Source organism: Poecilia formosa, unplaced genomic scaffold (genome assembly GCF_000485575.1).
Source record: "Poecilia formosa unplaced genomic scaffold, Poecilia_formosa-5.1.2 Scaffold135, whole genome shotgun sequence".
Classification (NCBI taxonomy): Eukaryota; Metazoa; Chordata; class Actinopteri; order Cyprinodontiformes; family Poeciliidae; genus Poecilia; species Poecilia formosa.
The window spans coordinates 413,230-435,560 of NW_006800074.1; the positions used below are offsets into that span (position 1 = coordinate 413,230).

Genomic DNA, 22,331 nt, shown 5'->3' on the forward strand with positions numbered 1-22,331 from the left:
ATTTCATTTCTCTTTATTGCAGAAGATAAAAATTTTCTTCCATCTCCAGTACAGAAAAGCAACCAAGATGCAGAATTTACTCAGTGTCACTGCTATGCTTTAAAAGTTTTTTTTTTGTTTTTTTTTTTACAAGCGTCCCTTTTTTTCCATGTGTTTATCCTCCACAGAAACTGGAGTATGTACAGATTACTGTGTTAATATTTGTTGACCTGGCCTAAAAAACACTTTCCAGACATATAACAATAAGTCCTACTCAGAAAATGTGATTATGACAGTGAAATGGGGGCAGCTCTGACAACAGAATCACTCTTTATTTATTGTAACTAATAAGATGGGGCTTGAAATAGTGGAGAAGTTATTCCACTCATCACACTTTATGAGATGAAGGGTCAAATTCCCATAATGCTTCATAATGAGGACAACAGCCACACAAAATTGACTTTTCATTCAATCACGGGAGACTTGATAATGAGGCGGCGTAGCAGAGAGTCTCTCCTGCATATGGGAGTTTACTGCAAGCATCTACGCAGGTTCTGGACTGAAGGCAAAGAGGATGTTCCTGGCAAATGGAAAGTCACATGCAGTGTGACATTTCACTGACATAACACAGGGGAGAAATCTGGCTTTTCCTTAGACGGACACTAATCTGGAGTGACACTCAGCCATGGCCACTGTTGGCACTCGACCCCCAAACAGAGTCTAGCCCCCTTCTCAGACTGCAACACCATGTGACCTGAAAAGGTAACTTCCATATCCCTGATGGATACCAAACTAATCCTAATCCTAATATCCAGTCAGGTCAGATGGATGCTTTGAATGTCAGTTAAGGGAGAGTGTTTCTTCTGTCTCAGTTGGAGAGAAATGAACTTGTCCCTTACCTCTTCTATAGGCACGGACAAAATCTGACACACACATTAAATAAAGAATACAACTTTCAGTCATTGTTTCTGGTGACACAGATATTGACACACTTGCTTAGCCTTGATTTATAATATTTCAGAAGGTTAGCACATAGTCAAATGGGGCTCTTTAAGCATTCCCGTTTGCACAGTATCTACATTGTCTAGCGTTCTCTTCAGTTCAGCTTAGGACTGGGATAGACATGTAAGAAGGCTGATTTTGAGTCAGGTGAACCACACTGACATTTATTTGACTAAATGTTTGGTCCATTCCACTGCTGACAGATCCATTAAACATAAACCGCTCATGTTTCTGTTTAATGGTAATATGCACCAAAATCCATTTCATTAATGCCGTGGTATTTTAAAGAGTTCATACTGTTCTGCACTTCAAAAAGGCCCCAACAGGCCCACAGTTTCATTGATTATCCACCATACGTGGGAATCAGATGGTCTTCAACATATTTATTGTTTGTATGACAGAAACCACCTTAAAGAGCTTCGTCTTGTGTCACCAAAGAAAATTATTTATTTTAAAGTCCCAGCAGCTTTGAGGATACACCGCATGTTGACGTTTGTTATAGTAGGAGAGAAACATTTTTTTTTGTGGCATCATTCCTATAACTTCACTTCTGGCTAATGCATATCACTAGAAAGTTGAAAAGAAGTCTTGGTTACTCCACTATACCATTCAGTTCTATTACATATTTTTTAATCTCTTTTACCATCCTGGTCACTGCGTAGTTTTAAAATAAATAAGACCCCTCATGCAGTCTAGTGGCCATGTGGCTTTATTCCACGTCTTATTTGTACTCTAGGAAAACAGAAATTTATAGATTGACAATTAGCTGCTACAAACTCTGATCAACTTTAACAGAATTCATTGCACAAATTCTTAAATTGTCACTATCACTTTAATTGTGTCACCACTGATTTTGTTTAAAATAAGTGTTTTTTAGTGGTCACATGGTAATGAAAGAAATGTCCTTAAATTAAAGATGAAATTGACAATTGCCCTTGAAGAATTGCCTTGCTGATTCTTTCTCAGATTTTCTCCACCGCCGTTTTTTGCAAACCCCAATTTTCGAGAATGACATTGTTTCTCCTCTTTCTCTCTGTCAGTGTTCCCTCTGTAACTGTGGGTGATCTGGGTGACTCACAGCTGTGTTTCCCTTCCTTACTCTCTTCCCTTTTTATCCCAATCTTCTCTTGTTGCCTCTTTCTCTGAGCTGTGGCTGTCTGCCCTCCTCAACAGCTGGTCACAGTTACACTACTCTGCCCAGGCTACGCTACGCTCAATCAGTCACAGAGCGGCAGCATTTCAGGAAGGGTGGGATGCTAAGACAAAGTAAAGAGGATATAAAACAAAGAAAAGTGACAGAAACAAGATCAGAGATTAAAAAATAAGGATCACACAAAGCTTGGCACAAAGCTTGGCTGGTAATGAAGAAGAGGCGTAGATTTCTGAAGCTTAAGATCTCAGTCACATCTCACAAGTCTGCGCCTTCTGTTCTTAAAATAGCACTTGTTTCGGTGAGGAGCGTGCAGTGGTATGCACACAAAGAGGAGAGTTGAAGACAGTACTCACCACCAGCTTTGGGCTTCTCTTGGCTGGCACCACGCCTGCAAAACATCGACACAAAGACAGGGAGAGCATTAATGACCTGCGGTGCTCTTCCTCAGTCCCTTCTGGTCAGATCCTCCTCAGGACAAATGGATGAACCTTCAGGTTCGTGCTGCAGACTAGAAGGCAACTGGCCTGCTCCTCCTCCCCGTTCTGCCTCCTCTCCTCTCTCTAACTGAGCAACACACTGCGCTGGGCTGCTCGCTGATCTAAGTGATCTCCGCCCCCTTTTTCTGTATCCCGCTCCAGTCCGCGCTCCCAGCCGTGCTAACAGAGGAGCGTCACCAATCTGATTGCGTTACACAGGCTGGCCGATGCAGCAGGAGCAGCTACAGGTCTCTCTCACACCACTTCTCCAGGTGGAGTCTCAACTCTTTCTTGCACTGAAGAAGCAACATAAAAAGGGAAAACATGTCTGTGTGCATCTTCTGAGTTTCTCCAGAGCTGCTGCTTCCTCCACTCCCAACTCCACTGCTTTGCTCAGGGCTTACATTGAGAAGCTGATCTTCTCCTTCTGCGCCCCTCTCCTCGCTGCTCCCTCCCCCCTTCTCTTCTACTGTGCACCGTGCCTCGCTGTGCCTTTATCTCTCTCTCTCCATCTCGCTCCTACAACATACTGTAAAGAGTAACCAAGAAGATCAACCTCATTTGTGCCTATAAAATATTAATGCTCTCAGCCAGATGTCAGGGGAGATGACAAGCAGCATATCATTGTAGGGAATAACACACATGCCATTTAACCTTTCCAAATATCTCTCATTATTTAAGGTAAAGCATCTTCTACCTCAAATATTAGGTCTACTGAAATATAACCTGGCTGTTTAACCCACACAGGACTCTTTCATCTTTTCCCAAGGCGACTCTACATCAAGCTTTTTTCTTGGCACAGAACATGGAGACAAAAATAGACAAATGAATGCATGAACGACATGAGACGGGATAGGGAAGAGGGCTTGCCGTTTCCAAGGTGATCAGGTAGTTTTGTTTTGTTGAGCGGGGGGGAGGGGTATAAATAGAACATCGTTTTAATATTAACTGTAGACCTTTCATATAGTGCATCCTGCTTTGTCTTCATGTTTGCTATAAAGAAGTAGTTGCAGATTTTCTTTCCCCCGGGGGTGTACACCGAGTGTAGAGGGAATCTACCATTGACATCACTACACATCACGCAAACATCCATCCCAGGCTCCTTCTGCTGCATTGGCAAAAAAATCATTAAATGTTAAAACTCTCTGTTGCTGCAAAGCCCCTCTCCACTCAATTCATAATTTATTGCCATCTTTTTTTTTCTGTTGCACGTTCTCTCCATCTCTCAGATTATGGTGTGCCTCTTACTGGACCAAATGGATAATCTCGCCCACTGAGCAGAGGCTTAAAGCTTTTTTTTTTTTTTCTTTTCACAGGCCAAAATTTATGCAGATGTGCTTGTGGGTGCGGCTGACACAGGAAGGACGTCCATCACTGGGTCAAATGTCATGTCAATGTAATTGTTTCCTATAACAACGACTGGTTATGTGACCCATGCATTCTACACTTGACAAAGTGGAAGGTCAAAGTAAAAGACACTCCTACAAGGCAAATATATTGTTGAAGAAGAAAACCTAAAGATCACAACAGTCAAGTCAAAAGAAGAAGAAATGGCTCAAGCAGGAAGTTAACAGTCAGACCAGTGAGGTGTTGTTTGTGAACATAAAGTTGAGAAAAAAAAAGCTTTCTTTAACAGCAGTTAATTCTTCTGTATTTCCACAGATCGCCTTATTAAATAAATCAATAACAACTGTAAACAAAAATTCTGCCAGCATGTTTATCCACAATAATCAGCTGTAGCAGCATTAGTTTTTCTCTGTGATTGAGCTAAATAAACCATGATATTGGTTTAGTCAGCCATGAATCAGCTGACTAAATCATTTGTGAGCCCTGAAGCTCAGAAAGATAAATCCAAGAACTGCATCATGCTACTTCATTCAGCTCTGAAGAAGCCGCCATGAACTGATTTATGCAATAGATTTGTGACATCGGCAAGTCTTTTTTATGCATGAACAAATAACAGTCCAACAGTTCAATAAAACTACAGTATTTGACTATGTTGCAGCTGCTCACATAAAAAAAAAAAATCTTATCAAAGATCTGATTTTGTCAGAACACAGGTAAGGAATCATGGTGCATTGATCAGGGGTGGAACATAAAAAAATCACCACAGGAGAAATGGTTGGAGTCTTCTCCACACAAACTTGGGATCTTTTTTTTTTTTTTTTTTCAATGAATTTCCACCAGTCAAATTTGGGGCCAGCAGCTCCAGGGAGGATCAGAATGAGTCAAAAATATTGTATATTGAATTAGCATGTAGCATAAGATTCTCACATGATAATTTAAAGTAAAAATAATAGTTTTACTATGTCATATGTACACCAAAATATTAAACAAAACATATATAACATATTCTAACTGCTTTTATTTAAAACATAGCAACACATTAGCTAACTCTTGTTAAAAATTATACTGTGCAAACAAAAATATTTTGTTCAACATACAGCAAAGACCAGATATCGTCAGGTCTGGAGTTGGTTTGGGATGGATTCTAGTTTTGATCACTGTCTTCGATTTCCTTAGGCTCATTCTTTGATTAGATAAGCCTCGTTTCCATTTTACTCTCTTAACCACTCTAGCTTAATTATATTCCTTATACAGTATCTGCTTATTATATCTTAGTATTAGATTCATTTTCCTAGTTACCCTGTTTATTTTCCCTTGTCCCCTGTGCGATTTTATTTCTTTTTCTACTCAGCCTGCCTTCTGCTCTCTTCCCTCACACCTACAACTCGTTAGCTATCAGCCCCGGTCTTTTGATCCAGCATTCATCCCTCACGGTATTTAAAAAGTTTGTAATTTTGAAACTGTAAGGTTTTTAAACTTTGGTATGCCTTTATATTGGTGTGTACAGGAACATTTACTGCAGAGATATGCCTTTTTAGGCTTGTTTGTTTTTGTAGAGATAACCGTAGGGATGTTTTAAATAACGCACTTGTCAAAATGATTGTTGCAACGTAATCCAACACAGCCCTTGCTGACTACGGAGTAAAACTTCATATCAGTTTTATAGGGAATAAAACTGATATGAAGTAAATATCAGTTTTATTCCCTATCTGTTTCCCAAAAAATGAAGATGATGTTCTACATTTTAACTTCCTGGGTTTCTAAAATTCTGTATTGCAGAAGAGGTGCTGGGATTCTTAGACATGATCTAAATCTAACTGTGGTGAAGAAACAGAGCGGGTTCATGCTTTAGGGGCTGAATTTAATGTCAATCAAGCTGTAAATATAAGTTTTGAATGTAGGTTCAGCTGTCACCCATCTTTGTTGCCTAGCTACAGAAACCTTGACAATTGTTGGGACCACTAAGATGCGGAACAGGGCCTAACAGAAGAACTTATTATGGAGACTTAGTAGTAACCAAAAGATGTCACGATTTAGAAAATTTGTCTTGCTTTATGTCGCATGTCTAGGTGTTTAAACTCTTTTAATTATGGCTATGAAGTACTTTAGATAGTAGGTGTAGATACTTTTCTGAATTACTAGAATAAAATGTCTTATTTTGAAGGGAGACTAAGTATATCATATTCTAATTCATCCATACTTCCTTTGTCAATGCAAATATTGATTATTATAGACAACTGACAACATTTTTTTTCTGGACACTGATAAACTTTGAAAAGTAAAAAACAAACAAAAAAAATAATTGCAAGATTACAACACCGAAATAAAAGATTGCAGGTTTTTGCAGGTTTACACGGGGAGTTGAACAGTGTGGCGTGAACTGCACTTTGAAAATGCAAGTACAAACAAACACAAACACATCCTGCAATGGAAATATTTTTTGAGGAATATTGTGGATAATAACTGGAGTTTAAACTATTGAGCAACTCATGCTGGTTCTATTAGAATGAGAAATGTAACGTCAAGCAGTTCTGCAGCCTAAGATACTAAACAAAATACCAACAAAAACAGAAAACTGGACACTTGCATAAAGGCTTTTTAACCAAAGTATTCACAAACCTGACAAGGCAAATGCGTAAAACAACGATTGTTTAGAGACCGATGCTGTGCGGATCTATTTGTTGTAAAGGTGGGGAGAAAAACTACAAAAAATATCTGCATTCATGCTGACGACAGAGGAGGATCCTCTTTATTTCACAGAATGAAAATGTTATTCGTAAAATAGTAGGGAGGTGTGTCTGAAACACTAAGGAATTATAGCATATGCAGCATATAATTGTTTTGTCAATGCTTTTGATGTAGCATAGAGTAAGGTTTATTTTTATAATGCTTTTTTTTTTCCAGGAATTTATTACCATCTTTCAAGTAATGTCAGAAAAAGATGACATTAATTGATTGTTTTTTCTTATCTCTAAAAAACAAGTTTTTTTATTTTCATTCATAAGTGGCGAAAACGTTAAATATTCAGGCCAAACAACATATAGATGTTGTTGAGTGGGCACAAACGATGTACGCAGGTTTATCATTCTTTCATCCTTTTCAAAGTGAATCTGCAGCAGCTTGAATGGACCTTACTTCTCTGAGCTACTGAGGCTGTGGCCTTGGTGACTCCAAGCTGAGCCCACACGGATTGAGTGAATAGTCCTTCCTCCAGGTTTTCTATCAATTTTGTTAGAGGAAAGAAAAAAAGTCAGTAATGATTTGGTTTATTAAATAAAGCCCGTCAACCATTGTCCTTGCTCTCCATACAAGATTGTCCCAGTATCCTGCTGTCCTTTCCATTCATCTGCTCTAAATTATTTGGTCTTGTTAAGCTGTCGTAACAGTTCATTCCTCCACATTCATTTCCTCTTGATTTTATTCCCCTTCCTTTTGCTTTTTTTTATTTTCTCTCCTCTTTTTCTCCTTTTCTCTGGGGACAGAAGCACTCTGCAAGATTGTCATAGCAACAACGACAGAAAGGCAAGATGGAGGAGTTATAGCTGGCCTGCCCTCCTTTACAGGGAAGCGCCTAAGTGGGTGAGAACACTTGATGCAATCTTTAATGTTGTAGGTGATGAAACAATTATTTAATAAAAAGAAACTACTCATAATTAATCATTATATTTTTAATGGAGAAAAAAAATAATTGGAATAAAAATCTATCCACTGGTGCAGATTTGCATTTTCTGCAATTAAATAATTTCTAAAGAGATATTCAATGATATAAAAAAACCCGAATTTTAAATAGATCAGCATTTTGAAAAGTGTTTATCTTTCAAAAGAAGTCAGCTAAGCTATACACATTAGCCTAATTAAATGTCATTGATTTGTTAAGGTACAATCTGGTGAAGTTAATCCAGAAAAGTGAACATAACTTCTGGTGTCTAAAACTACTACTGTGTGAAAGATGTGAGACAGAATTTATAGACTGTGATTAAAGCATAAAACAGAAACAAATAGTAGATTATTGATACAGGCAATCGGGCGACCCCTTCAGGGCATAATGACCTGGGGCGGGGGTCTGCAACCTCGATCTTTCACAGTAGCTCTGGCTAAAATGTAGATTTTAGCTATTTTTACATGGACTAATTACTTTGAATGACATTAAAAGTACCAGTAATATTTTTAGATCTATTTTTTCTGAAGGTAGGTGCCTTAATTTGTTTTTACAAATATCACCCTTGCATTATATAAAATGTATCCGTTCTCCTTTTGTTATGTTTTTCTTTTTTCTTTAAACCTAAAATCAGAGGTAAAATCATTTTTTAGATTGACAACATATTCCCCATTGTAGCTATTCATTAAAAACTAGAAGTTGTCTTTTTAAAAGGATGTAGGATGCAGTTCTTGTGACGAAACCCCATCAGCAGCCAGCTGAAACTGATCTACACACTATAACGTATGATCGATCGGCATTTCATTTCTATTTTTGAGTTATATGGCTGAGTTCTTAATACTTAACTTTTTAACTCACTGTTTGTTTGTTTGTTTTTTTTAAACACAGCTACCCAGACATGATTGCAAAACATTCAGGCATCCCTGTTCCTTTATCGTTCCATGATCTATATCAGTTAGTCTTTTTTATTTATTTTTTTTTTTTTTGCAGAATAATTTTCAGCTCCTGCTCTATTTGTATAAAGTTACAAAGTTCAGTTTAGAATGATGCCGTCAAAGTGACAAGGATAGACAGAAATGAATCACAGAGGATGTTTTTAACCTGCTGTGAATCTTTGAAAAAAAATCTTTAACTTATGTGAAGTTCAGGTTTTAAGCATCTCCTCACCAAGTAGAGCTGTAGTAGCATGTGTACCTCATATTTTGTATAGACAGCTGTCACCTAAAAAAAATAAAATAAAAAAAATAAAAAAATCTTGCATTTTGTAGTCTTTTTTTCCTCTTAAAAGCTGAGTCTGCTCACTCTGAGTCAGACAGCAGAGATTGATGAATTGCTGATAAACAGATTAGGGCTTTTTCTTCTCTCGATGGAAGCCTACCTTATTCCTCCTCCTCCTCCTCATCCTCTTTCTCCCCCTGCTATCTGTCTCCTGTACATCTCCGAAACCAATCCTCTCATACACGCTTCCCTTTGGTGAACTTCCCGCTCTGCTCAGCAAATCTCACCCTCTCTCTTCTCTAATCCTCCCCCTCCACTCCTTCAAAGCATGATCCCTGCTCCTCTTATTCCCATGCACTCCTCTTACAACTCTGTTTTTAGCTACAGTTGACCAACACACCAGCTCTGGAGTGAGAATAAACTCACAGATGAATCCTCAACCGTAAAGTCAACCAGAAATCTCATTGGCAGGAGCTTTCAGAGAGTTTCATTAAATACAGCAGAAGTTTCTTCTATGATAAATTTATTATTTACAATTATTTTTCTGTTCATGCAATTTACTGTTACTACATATCTAAAGCTGCTGTCTCATCATGTATATTAAGTGTATCAGAAAACACATTTTATGTAGGTCTAAACATGAAGAAATAAAGTTTATTTTGTAAATTGGTTTCCTAGAGTTGTCAAGTTATAGTGAAGGAAATTAATATGGAAACATATCTGAATGCCCTATCATGTACTTCTGGTATTCAGCATGATGAGGTGAGTGAATCTATAGACAAAGCATCTAAATTACACAATGAGAGGTCGTTGCTGTGCCTGCTGAGCAACTTTTGCATATGTTGTGCATATGTTCCACGGCATCTCAGACGCAACACTTGTGCTACATTTTATTATTTCTGTTCAAACTTATGAATTCTGTTGGCGCAGTCAGGGTAAAAAAAAAAAAAAAAAAAAAAAAGGGAAAAGGCAGCCTGCTTTGGCTTCAGATCTATTCATAATCAGATGTGGCAGAAGGCATTGCAGGAGTGTGAATTACTTTGAACTGAGTAGTTCTGCACATTACTGAAATACAAAGGCATAAGCAAGGACACAATAGTGTAACAGGACTTATTCAGAGTTACTTATATCTGTAAAGTAATTAAGCTAAGAGGAAAATGACATGTATGGAAAAAAAAAGTATCCCAATGAAAATGAAAACTCTCCACTGCATTTTTTATTTAGTTCTTTATTATTGTGGACGCTAGCTAAATTTTTGCCTGATAATTACAGCACCTTACTAACTGATAATCAACTGCTTTCACAATCTGTTTTGGTCTTTATGGCTCTGCAGTTTTTCTGTCATTAGTATTACACAGACCAGAACTGATGGAATTAGCATTAGCAATCCCATCAGTTCAATCCTTCAATCCAATAACTTTGTCTACAAGTTGCAGTTTGATCTATAATTTATAGACAAAGTACACATGGATAGGTTGGAAATTAAACATTTCTGGAAAAACCCACAACAAATGTCACTGAAAATTTGCACAAAATGCCCTGCCAGATTAGTTGCTTATTTCTTATATTTGAAATTGAAAGCATCCAAACAAACACTTGGAAATAGGAGTGTCTCCACCCCGACCTCCCGCTTACCCCTAGAAGGGTACTGTGTGTCCCTTATCACCTAGTCACTCACCTGAACACACAGTTATTACAGGTTGGTGTTAAAGCCAGCAGATATGATCTACGAACCTGCCAGTCACCCTGCCAGCTCCGGTGACTTCTGGAGCCTCCAACCCATTTATCCTCTCATTTATTCCCTCTGTGCTTTTGCCCTCAGAGCTTGTTTCTGTACTATTCGTCTTCTCTATCCTTCACACACACCCACACACAGAGGTTCGTAATGATGCTGACATTTAACACAATACAGCAGTTATTCCAGCAGCAGTGCACAAGGTCAACTCATTAGATCTCATAATTGATGTGTGGTGCATATCCCAAGCTGCCTTCAATACAGCAATCACGTGGTTAGAAATTTAAGGTAGAGGAATCTGAGGAACCTTGCATGCTTGTGTCTGTTTGAATACTTTATTCTTTAGCTCATGTTTTTTTTTCTTTTTTGACATCTTCTAGAGAAGAACAAGTGTACTGATTGAACAGGCAAGAAGTACAGTTTGTAGAAACTCGGAGTCTATTTATAAGCCTGGAAATGAAGGCCTTTCCGAAAGCTCCATACATTAAAGTGCCTTACCTCTTGAATGTTTTCACGTTCTCACGTTAGGTGCACAACTTTAACACATTTTACTAGGATTCTATGCGACCCGTGAACAAACAATAGTGCATAATTGTTAAGTAGAAAAAAGAAAATAGGGAGGCTTTTTTGTTTGTTTTACAAATAAAAGTCTGAAAAGTCTGAAAAGTGGAGCATGAATCCTGTATTCATCCCTTGAGTCAATGCTTTTTTCAGAACCACCTTTTGCTGTTATTGAAGCTGAAAAACTTTTGAGATGTGGCTCAAAGCCTGAAGATTTTCTCTCTTTACTTTTGTAAGACACTGTTATACGTGATTTCAACAGTGAATATAACATGAACCATTATGTGGAAAGCACATTAATCCACAAACGAAGACAAAGCTTGATCCACTCTACTTCATGTCAGGTAGTGATTAGGTGTGGAAACATGTGAAACACATCCAACTATTGCAGGGGCAGTTTAAGGTGACAAACATTTACCAGTGATCTACGAGCCTCTGACCTAATGCGCAGCAATTTTCTCCCCATCATTCATCCATCTTGACTCTTTACCCTTCCTCCCACTCTTTCTCACACTCCTGTACCCCCACCCTCATCTCATCCTGCTGCCTCTGTACCTTTCCCCCTCCCATCCTATCCAGTCTGAGCGTTTTCATCCTGCAGCCCACTCTCTTTCTCTCTCTTCTCCATTTCATTGTGTCACTCTCTACTTGCCAACTATTCAGACAGTTGTCTATTCAGCAGATTAAGCTATTGTTCTCTTGTGCACTTCATCTCGCGGCATGTCATGTCAAAACTTCACTTCCTGCAGACATTCATCATCTTCATACACTGAGATGTCACACGTACCTCTTTGCACTAACATGGTGACTTCGCTGCCTCTCGGACATTTGCTGAGCAGATCCACCACTTGGTTGTGGCTCATATTCTGGACATTTCTCTTGTTGACCTCCATCAGGATGTCCCCCTCTTTCAGGCCACGGCACCGTGGATAGTCCACGATCTGCTTGACCCTCTGTCCGCCTCCCGTCAGACTGTCAGCGATGGTGAACCCAAACCCTTTGTCTCCCTTCTCCATGTGGATGGTGATCAGTTCTGGCTGGGTGGCAATGGCTGAAGCCAGGGTGACCACATCACTGGAGTAGCCGTGTGAACCATTGGAGGCTACCTCAGCCAGGGGGCTGTGCGGCCGTGGCTCTCGCATTCCATTGATGGGTCCGGCCTGGTTGGTGGGTGCGTCAAAAGTCTCTTGTCCATTGACAATGATCGGCTCTTTGTCCAAGATCGCCACGGATGTCACTAGGCTGGTGTTGGGGTCATCGGGGTCAAACGGCAGCGGATAGCCACGGCATAAGGATAGGTCCACCATTGAGCCGATAGGGATGGACTGGAAAATCTTCACCACCTGTGCATGAGTGTAGCCCAGCACGATGGTGTCATTCACACTGACGATCACGTCGCCTGTGAAAAGGAAGACGGCATCTTCAGCAATGTTTCTATTGGCCAGTAAAAACTCATTTGTAACTGTTTGTTACATCTCCTATTAGTTACACAGTAGTGACATTTCAAAGGTAAGTTGTTCAAAAACACCTTTGTGGGTTTCTGAATGAAAGCAGTGCCCTCTTTTGATGAAGGCTGTGTACTACACCTGTCTCCATTTTGCCATCCACAGCTGCAGGCCCGTCCAGGACCAGACTTTTGATCTGCAGGAACTCATCAGGCTCGTCACCTCCAACTACCGTGAAGCCGAATCCACGGCGGCTTTTCTTCAGCTTGGTATTGATGAAGGTTCCTTTCAGCTCTGCAGGATTTCTGGTGAAGAAAGGTTTCCCTCCTGGAGAAAGCAAACAACAACTCATAAACTCTGGGTCCAAAGAGCACAAAACTGCATATAATCAACAATAAATTACATAGGGAGCACAAAGTATTTATGAAAGACAATGGAAATTGACTACAATATGGAGGAAGAAGGAAGTTATGATTAATTATGAGTGGAAAAACATAAATGTATGGAAATGTGTAGTAGTGATGTTGGTTTAAAGGACTGAAGAAAAGCTCAAGGTAGCCATAATATACATATATCCTGATAAGAATGGTGAAATTAAGATAAATTAAGAAAAAAAAAGTATAAATATAAATAAATATAATAAAACAGCAATAAAACAAATAAGCATATACGATGATTCAAAATCCGATTAAAGAAAAAAAAAATATGTAAAATATTCTACTGCCAGGATATATAATTTCATTTGCTGGACAAAACCAAGTAGCACTATAAAAAGTAACCTGTCACACATGCCACATTAGTAAAATCAAGTAGAAATATCTACAAGTGAGACTCACTCTTAACTCCAACCGGGCCAGGAGGTAGAGCTGGTGGGACTTGTGGGTCCCTGTAGGTCTCCAGGTGGTTTGGAGCATAGCTTGCCAGTGGAGCTGCTGCTGATGAGTGTTCCTCTATCCACTCTGCACACACATCGGTCATTCCCACTTTAATCCCATACTTACCGTACGCGTGCTGAATTTATTTATATGTAACATGAACACACATAAACAGCACACAATAAACACAGAGCTTAAAGCAAACTCTGCATGTATCCATTTATTCAAGTAACTATTTCAAAAAGTGAAACTTGGATAGGTTCGTTACACGTAGAATTATTTCAAGTGCTTAACTGATTAATTTTGATGATTATGGCTTACAGCTCAATTTTTTCTGAAAAATGTAAACATCACAAAGTCCTCTTTTTAGATGGATGTAAATGTTGCATTTGATCTCACAGTAACAGGGAACGTTTCAACAGTCAGCAGTGCTTTGGGAATCACGGTACGTGGTGTTGTTGGTCCAACGTGCTTTAATAAGTCCAAAGTCAGCACAGCTGTTAACAAGAAATGCAAGACAACTTCATGCTGATTAATTTTCCCAGCAGGACGTGGCACCTGCCAAATCTTGACAAAAGTAAAAACTGAGTAGAGAGAAACTAAGTATCATGATCCAGAAGCAGATGAGAGTCACCAGAATCCACAGTGCAGATGAGCTGAGTGCTGCTGGTAAAGCAACCAGAGTTTCTTCAACAACTCAGCAGAATCACAGGCTAACAGCCTCCATCCCACACCTCACTGATGCAGGAATTCATACACTAGGAGACCTGACAGCGTAATGAATGCACGTCCTGTAGAGGAAATGGATGTACTTTTCAGTAGGCGGCCACTTTTGAATTAAACAAATGAAGTTTTGTTCTTATTTATTTTTTTAAAATTTCTTTGTGGCACTAGTGGCTTTATTGGCATTTACCAAAGAGAAAAGATCTCAGGTTGGGAATTGAACCCAAAGCGGCCATGTCCACTACAACACCAGGGTCCCATTTCTGTTTATCTACATTTTTCATCACATTTAATTCTATAAGCCATTATCATCAAAATAAGCAAAAACAAAAATCACAAATGTCTCTTTTTGAATCCAATTATTGAAATTAGTGACCTTTTTGGTAATACTCTAATTTACATACAATAATTACTTTCATTATAACCAAAATTTTACAAAAATTGGAGAGATAAAAAAAGGTATTTTACACAGACATACACTAAAATTACATTCACTAGAATTATAAGTACGAGTAGTATTCAGTTCAAACATCACAGTTTTACAACAACAGAGAAAAAGTGAACATCCCCCCTTTGTTTATAATGATGTGATACTATGATGATCAAATACAAAATGGTATTTATGGCTAAAAAACACATAAATTAAAACCTGAACTTTAAAGACAACACTAGGACTTGGGCCAGCTTAATTTTGGTAAAACCACAAGTAGCAAAATTTGGAAAACCTTATTATTTTTTTATTATTATTATTATTTGGAGAGAACAGGTTAAAAGCAACAACAACAAAAAAAAAGAAAAAACAAACAAACAAACAAACAAAAAAAAAACAGAACAATGAGGAATAATAAATTCTGGCCCAACTCCTGGCAAACACCAGACGAACAAGAAGGACATGACACTGACAGACATGAAGAAAGAAAGAAATGGGCAGGAAACGAACCTCGGATATACCGCTCACCTTCTGGAGGCTGCGGCGGTTGCTGCTGTTCCAGGATTTTTTGACGCCGCGCCTCCAACACTGGGTTCTCATACTGGGTCTTCCTGTTTATATGGCTTTGGAAGACAAACATAGGATAAAGAAAGAAATCACAGTGATATAAAACATAATTGTACCTGTAATGTCAGAAAAAAAAAAGAAAAAGAAAAAAAAAAGCTCCACCAGTATGTTTTTATGGAAAAGAATGACCGGATTTGCAAGAGGACTTTAAAAGTGACAGAACCCACGTTTGTATTTATGAAGTGATGTGTTAATGAGGTGATTAACTTACTCCACATAATACACTCCATACACCGGGTCATCTATTCTCTCCCATCCTGGAGGCAGCTCTGGAATACAGAGAGCACACAGCATTAGACATAAACACTCCTTTCTCAGTCATTAGCACAGATGAGATAAGACCAGTGGTTGGTTTAGAGTGATCTTTATTTGTCTTTTTTTCTGCTTCCAGCATAGTTTGTCAGAACATGTTTTTTTTTTTTAATCGAAGTTGAAATAGTCCAAAATATGACCTCAAAATTACAACCAATAACAACAAATTACTCTACAACCATTTTACTACTGTATTTTATGAGATCATAGCAAGAACTGATTGGACGCCAAGAACTCTTACAACTTTTAATGGATCCATGTTTTACTTTTATTAGTTCAGTTAAATACACCCCATTTGTTTAAGGACCATTATGTTCTTTATGGCTACAATAATTATTTTCATTATAGCCAAAATTTTACAAAAAACAGAGAGATAAAAAAAGGTATTTTACATAGGCATGAACATTGCAGAACAAATAAAGAGCTAGACAAACTATAGAAGATTTGCTTTACTTCAGGGTGAGCATCCTTCATTTTTGATGTGACTTTTTAAACTATGCTTAAATGCTTTATGAGATGTTCAGCTGGAATTTCCCAGTAGCTGCTTAGTATTTTTAACAATTGAGGTGCGTCTTTCCAAGGAACATAAAACCAAAAAATAGTGAGGATGTGGGAAAATGTTTGAGCCCACTTGTACAATTTTTGACTCTGTGGTTTTAATCAAAACCAGAATGAGTTAAACTAATTATTAATTTATTTTTTAACAACTTCAGTGTTGTGTTGTTTTAAGATTCTGCTGAAAGAATATTTGTTCAAATCAGTCATCAAAAGTCCAACATCAAGCTAACATTCATTCAAATTATAAACATATGTAAACCTCTGACCCTGAAATTTCTTTAAAGGTTAACTTATTCACATTTTTTCCCTCAGTCTTCCTCGTTAGAGCACATTGTTCTGACCAGCTGTTCAAGTTTACCCCTGGTATGCACCATACTTATATCTATTGTATCTGTGGCCACACCAGGTGATTCAAAATAATACATAAACTTAGCACACGAAGTAAGGAAATTTGTGTTTTCTTGACTTTTTCTTGGTAGTAAAAATGGTTCTTGATGTCAAATTATATACCGGTACAAGACATGTTTAATTCAAATGATGCCACAATTGAGAGGTATATCCCTTTGTACTTTAAGTAGCAGGTTTGAGCATGTGTGTTGCATCCTTAAAAAAATAAAAATAAACAAAAAATTGTGAAATACTTTCTCTCAAAGCCACACAGCTTTTGGTTGAAGCAGTGCGATGTGTGGGGTGGAATCTCCCTCCCTTACAATAAGACAAGTTGTCAACGTTGAAAATGTCAATGCAGATAAATATCAGGATGAGATTCTGTAATCAGTGGCAATCATTGGCTTTATTCTCAGTAACTGAACTAAATATTTTAAGATCCCAATGGCTGCCCCTACAGGTCAGTATTTATCTCAAAGATCCTCCAGAATTTGGGAGTGGGGAGGATGGAACGGTCTGCCTGCAGTCCTGACTTCCACCATGCTGAACACTCCTGGGGTCAGATTGAGCACGCCGTTTGCACAAGACTAACCAACACGACCACATTAGATGACTTGTGACTTTCTACACCTGGTATGATGTTCCGTTTAGCCGTAACACCGTCCTGGAAGGAGCCATTAACTGAGACAATGCTGCCAACAGCTAAATGTTCTCCCTCTCCTGCTAGTAGCTTTTTACTTTTCATTAACATAAGTAGTCCTGTGGTAGTTTTTCTGTTTCTTTTTTGCACATTCTGCTTTGTCTTCTCAAACCACCAGTTGGTTGTAGCAGATGGCTGATCGTACTGAGCCAGGATCTGCTGGAAGTTTCTTTCTATTAAAGTGGAATTTATCCTCTCCACTGTCACTGCATGCATGCACAGTATGAAGGATTACTTTAAAGTCCTCGACAGTGCAAGCGATTGTATACTGTCACTACATGGTAGTCCAGGAGGAGTGAATACTTCAAGTCAATGACTCGATGCAACCAGTTGTGTTCCCTTGAATTGGAAAATGGTTTTCTTTGTCAAATTAAATCACAAACTAAACTTGACTGTGCATGAGGACACTGTACACAACTGTTGTCTTCTAGTGATGCTAATACTTGTTAAATGCATAATCTGGTAATTTGTCAATGAGCTCTGTTTCTTCAAACATCCATATTCACCACCAAACAACAATCAGTAGCAGAATATGCAAAAAAAATGCAGTTTTTCCATAAGTGCAACCTCTAAGCAGATGTTCAACCCACTAATACATTTCCTTACAATTGTGGCACTATTTAGGGTGACTAAAGTAGGTTTTTCATTTATATGAAAAGATTTATTACAACACGTATTAATACAACAAAGAAATAAATCAATCAAACAAAAATGTGCTTTTTGTGTGAAGATTATACGTCACAACAATGTCTCGAAGAACAAAAATACATAAGGGAATAAAAGATTACAAAAAAGACGAGTTTTAATGACTGCGATTTTTCTGTTTTATCTACCTGAATAAGGAAAAGAAATCCTGTGTAATATGTTACAGTTTAAACACAAAATCATAAAACCGTACCTAGATCACTCTCCAGGTCTTCCGTATGTATCCCTTCTTCTCCAATATTGAAAGCAGGATGAAACACAGGTGAAAATAAAATGAGGAATAGAAAAAAATATGCATGGAAGAAAAAAAGTTGGTTAGGAATGGAGGAATCGAGAGCAAATAAGGAATGAGGTGACAATCCAGAGAAAGAAAAACAGGGGAACAGGAGACCCTTAGAAATGGGTTAACCTGAAATTTTACAGCAGCCTTTTGGCAATCTAAAGAAGTGATGTGTTTCCTTTTTATTTCACCACTTGATGGTGCAATTTCACAACACTGCACATAACTCAAGTGTCATTTGGATTTCATAAAGCACTTCTTTATTGTTATGAAGGAATATGTCAGTTCCAATGACAGTAGCCTCATGAGAAATCTATGGCACATTCCCAACACATGAAATGTTGCAAAAGAAACCAAATCAAAGCTCGAAAACATTATTAGAAATCAACAATGGCATCACTCAAAACACAAGAAGAGACCTACAACTGAGAGCCCATAACGTCTTTAAACCACTACACAGAACTGTGCATATACAATGTAACGCTCTAAATAATGTCTGGAGACTTACCATCATCATCACACTCTTCCAGAGGCCGGGGGGCTTTGTCTCTACACCGAGGATCCAGCCAGGATGTGGTCTTTGTGTTGTGGCTGAGAGGAAATAAACAAAACAACACAATAATTCAGCAGCAAGCAAACAATCTGTCATATCAAAGCACAGCAGGGGCACCTGAACACATCAATAAAAATTAGACAAAAAAGAAAATATGTCAGCAAGTTTGCAGAAGACAGACGCCGCCTGCTGCAAACACGAAAGAACATTGGGGACACAGGTAAGGAAACCATAAACAACCTGATTTTTTTTTTGTCTCTACTGCTAGGTGAAAGCAAATTGCAATTTAGTGATAGCAGAAATGCACATACAAGCTCTGAAAACACACAGCCATGTCCTGGTGGAGAGTCTTTGCCGTGCTGCAGAGGACAGAGAGGTGGAGGTAGTCAGGTAATCAGGATGTGATCTCCTTTTGAGATCGGGACATGCAGGGATTAACAGGAAACCAGTTGCACCCAGGGGGCTGGGCAAGCCGACAAACCAAATCATTGTGAAAGACAGGCCAATAGGCCAACAAAAGCAGCAAAAGTGGAAATAAAACAGAGTGGAAACACATACAGCAGAGGCTAAAAAGAGAAAGACTTACTCAGGCACTGCCAAGGCTGCGTTCAACAGACACAACTTTTAAACCGTTCAAGATGTGGATACATACTCTATGAAGTACAGTTCCCCGTTCTCGGTGTAGGCCATCTCCCAGTTTTCGGGCAGCGGTCCCAGAGGGTCCTCTGGAGAGACTTGGGGCTCTGCAAGCGTCTGCTGCCCGCTCTCTGCAGTGGAAGTGGCTGCATTGTTCAGACCACAGGGTAGAGCATTATCACGTACGGGGTACGGCCGGAGGATGCCGCTGCGGCTCTCGTCCTGGTCGTTAGGGTTACCTGTGCACAACAAAGGAGAGGGGAACAGACTACGCACTAAGGATCCTGGGTGACACAATGAGCACGACACGGAACAAGAGAAACGGGAGAAAAAAAATCATAGTTTGTTTTGTGCATGCAAGATGGAAGAAACTGACGTGCTCACTAATTTCATGCAACTTCAGTCACATCAAACTCCCAGAAATTCCCTTCCCCCAGTTTACCTCTAGATTATTACTAGTGTAAGTAAAGGGGTAACAGGATATGTTAATTCCTACAGCAACAGTCCCTAACTCAATTTGACCCCCACCCATTTTGCCTCCCTAGCAGTAAGTGTTTTTTTTTTGTTTTGTTTTTTCTCTATTTAGGCTAGACCAACCCCTTATTCCTACTTGCTTTCCCCATTTTGGCTAGTTAAACTCCAACACTTCTCCAGGCCTTTCACTGGCTGCTCAAATGCAAATGCAACGCAGGCAGCCCGGCAGGGGGATAAACTGAGTGAAAAGATTCAAAGCATCAAAGAAGAAAGAAAATAAAAGCAGACGTCCCTCACACTCCAAACAGGTTGAAGACAAGCATGGGAAATACAGTCGTTTGCGAGAGTGTTTATAAGCCTTGGTCTTTTTTAGATTTTCTCCACATTACAGCGACAAATTTAATACTGGGATTGTATGAAATTTACTATCAAACAAAGTAGAGTATAATTATGAAGTGAACAAATAACATTTTCTACATGTAAAAATCTAATGAATTGGTGTTTCATTTGCACAGCATTTGCTGAATACATTCATTTAAATTGCATTGACAGACAGACTTAATACTTTGTGTTGTCTGTCACATAAAATCCCAATAAACACGAAACGTTTGTGGTTGCAATGTCATAAAATGCAAAAAAAAAAAAAAGTTGAAAAATTTGGTTTTTAGCAGTTATCTTTGCAATTGATTGCAAGTTTCAGTCTGTAAAACATTAGACATTAAAAACTCTTCTGTTACCAGATGCAGAAATGCAACACATTTAGTCAACTTATTGTGTAGAATTTAGAAAAACACAAAGGTTGGGGCAGAATAAAATCAGAATGAATAAGGACGTGAGTGATGTGGTGTGGAATTCATCTCCACCACAACCTCCTCACAGACAGATGGCAGTGTTGGGAGGAAAAGATTCTTCATCACAAAAACATGATGTAACTGCCAGACACCCATAATCCCACAACAGAGAAGCAAACCACAAACATACAAACACCGACACTCTCCTTCTGCAGTCCTCATCATGTTCTTGCACATATGCACTTAAAGGACATTCCAAAAGAAGCACGAGTTGTTTAGGAAACTCAGCAGAGATGGAGAACACTACACATGCACAGACCAAGAGAGCCGAACAATCATGCACTTTGACAAACACAGAGAGACAGGAGGGGCGCAGCAATGCCCTCACCTGTAAAACTGTTGTTCATTTCCGTGGCCTGGTCGTCATCGTCGTCGTCAGCAGGCACTACATGGACTTTTTGCATGTCATGGTAGGACTTGGTGCGCTTCGGGGTAGACGGATGGGAGCCCGCATCACTGAGAGTCACTGTCCCAATGATGGGCTGCCTTGGAGGCTTTGGGGTCCCATAATAGTTACCTAGGCAACAAGGAGGACATTAGCATGCTTGAGAGACGGAGAGGGAGAGGGAAGGGGATGAAGAGAAGAAGCCAGGGATAAAAACAGGCAGTGCAGGGGGACAAAGAAAAAGCAGCCAGGGGATCTGCACATAATCTTGTGTGGAGAGTAAGAGACACGAAGCCGGACTACAGTGTGACTACAATCCCGAGACATAAGCAGCTGGTGAGAAACCCAGAGTGTTCCCGCTTGTGTTATGTCTGTACTATGAAAACTCTGAAAGCATTGTGGCTCAACTTACAATATTTGGCTTGATCAAGCTGAAACTTTGGTTATTATTGTTATTGCCTTACAAATTTTATGAATTCAAATTTTATGAATTTTATGAATGATCAGACTGCCTCAACCATGTATGTGCATGCATGGCTGTCCTTTCATGCAAGCAGCCATGTGTGAGCTGATTGTGGAAACTTCAAACAGAAAATCCTGCTAATTTATAATTTACTCAGTGGAAAGTAGTCGACATGTTTCAGACACTTTGATATTTTACACATCTGTTGATGGATGACATGACGGTTGCATAGGCCAGAGATATTTACAAGTAATTTATCCAAATTCCAAGCCGCGTCTCTAATGACTGAAATAAATATTTTCTAATCCAACTTAATATTTGGCCACTTTGTTGGAGTCTCACTGCACTTATTACCCACAACTACTTTAGATTTATATTAGAGATGTGCCGATCAGGTTTTTTTCTGCCGATTCCGATTCTGATCACCCATGAGAGCCGATCACCGATACTGATCACATAATTATTATTTTTTTTAATCATAAGCACTACCGGTTACAGTATGTGTGAAAAGGAACCATGAATTCACCTTAATTTAGACAAAAACTTGTTTTTAATAACTTTTTCCAAGAAAAAAACAAAACAAAACAGGCATTGTCCAAATTGTACTGCTATCAGTAATACTATCTGTGACAGACTGAAAACATATGAAGGCTCTGAAGAGGCTAAATAATGCAGAAAAGTCTAAATAAATCCTCTCAACATTGCCAAAAAATTCAAGTATAAAACTTAGCATTCAAAGGCAAATATAGGATTACAATAAACAATCCTGAGTTACTGAATGAAAACTTCCTGATAACA

The 22,331-nt window shown here is 38.8% G+C and overlaps 1 protein-coding gene across 20 annotated transcripts in view; it reads right to left on the minus strand.

Annotated features, from left to right (window-relative positions):
• LOC103145049 (membrane-associated guanylate kinase, WW and PDZ domain-containing protein 1-like) overlaps positions 1–22,331 on the minus strand; it is a 98,582-nt gene that overhangs the window by 15,296 nt on the left and 60,955 nt on the right. For 4 of the 20 annotated variants that reach the window (XM_016676518.1, XM_016676516.1, XM_016676529.1 and 1 more), the window contains 11 exons: positions 21,014–21,202; positions 19,377–19,644; positions 19,036–19,083; positions 18,680–18,762; positions 18,085–18,123; positions 15,441–15,498; positions 15,113–15,225; positions 13,411–13,533; positions 12,716–12,901; positions 11,917–12,528; positions 2,488–2,522 (listed from right to left, as the gene is read on the minus strand). In XM_016676518.1, the coding sequence (XP_016532004.1) occupies positions 2,488–2,522; positions 11,917–12,528; positions 12,716–12,901; positions 13,411–13,533; positions 15,113–15,225; positions 15,441–15,498; positions 18,085–18,123; positions 18,680–18,762; positions 19,036–19,083; positions 19,377–19,644; positions 21,014–21,202 (1,754 nt within the window). The remainder of the gene's footprint in view (positions 1–2,487; positions 2,523–11,916; positions 12,529–12,715; positions 12,902–13,410; positions 13,534–15,112; positions 15,226–15,440; positions 15,499–18,084; positions 18,124–18,679; positions 18,763–19,035; positions 19,084–19,376; positions 19,645–21,013; positions 21,203–22,331) is intronic. The other 16 variants (XM_016676532.1, XM_016676526.1, XM_016676533.1 and 13 more) reach the window with 11 other exon arrangements.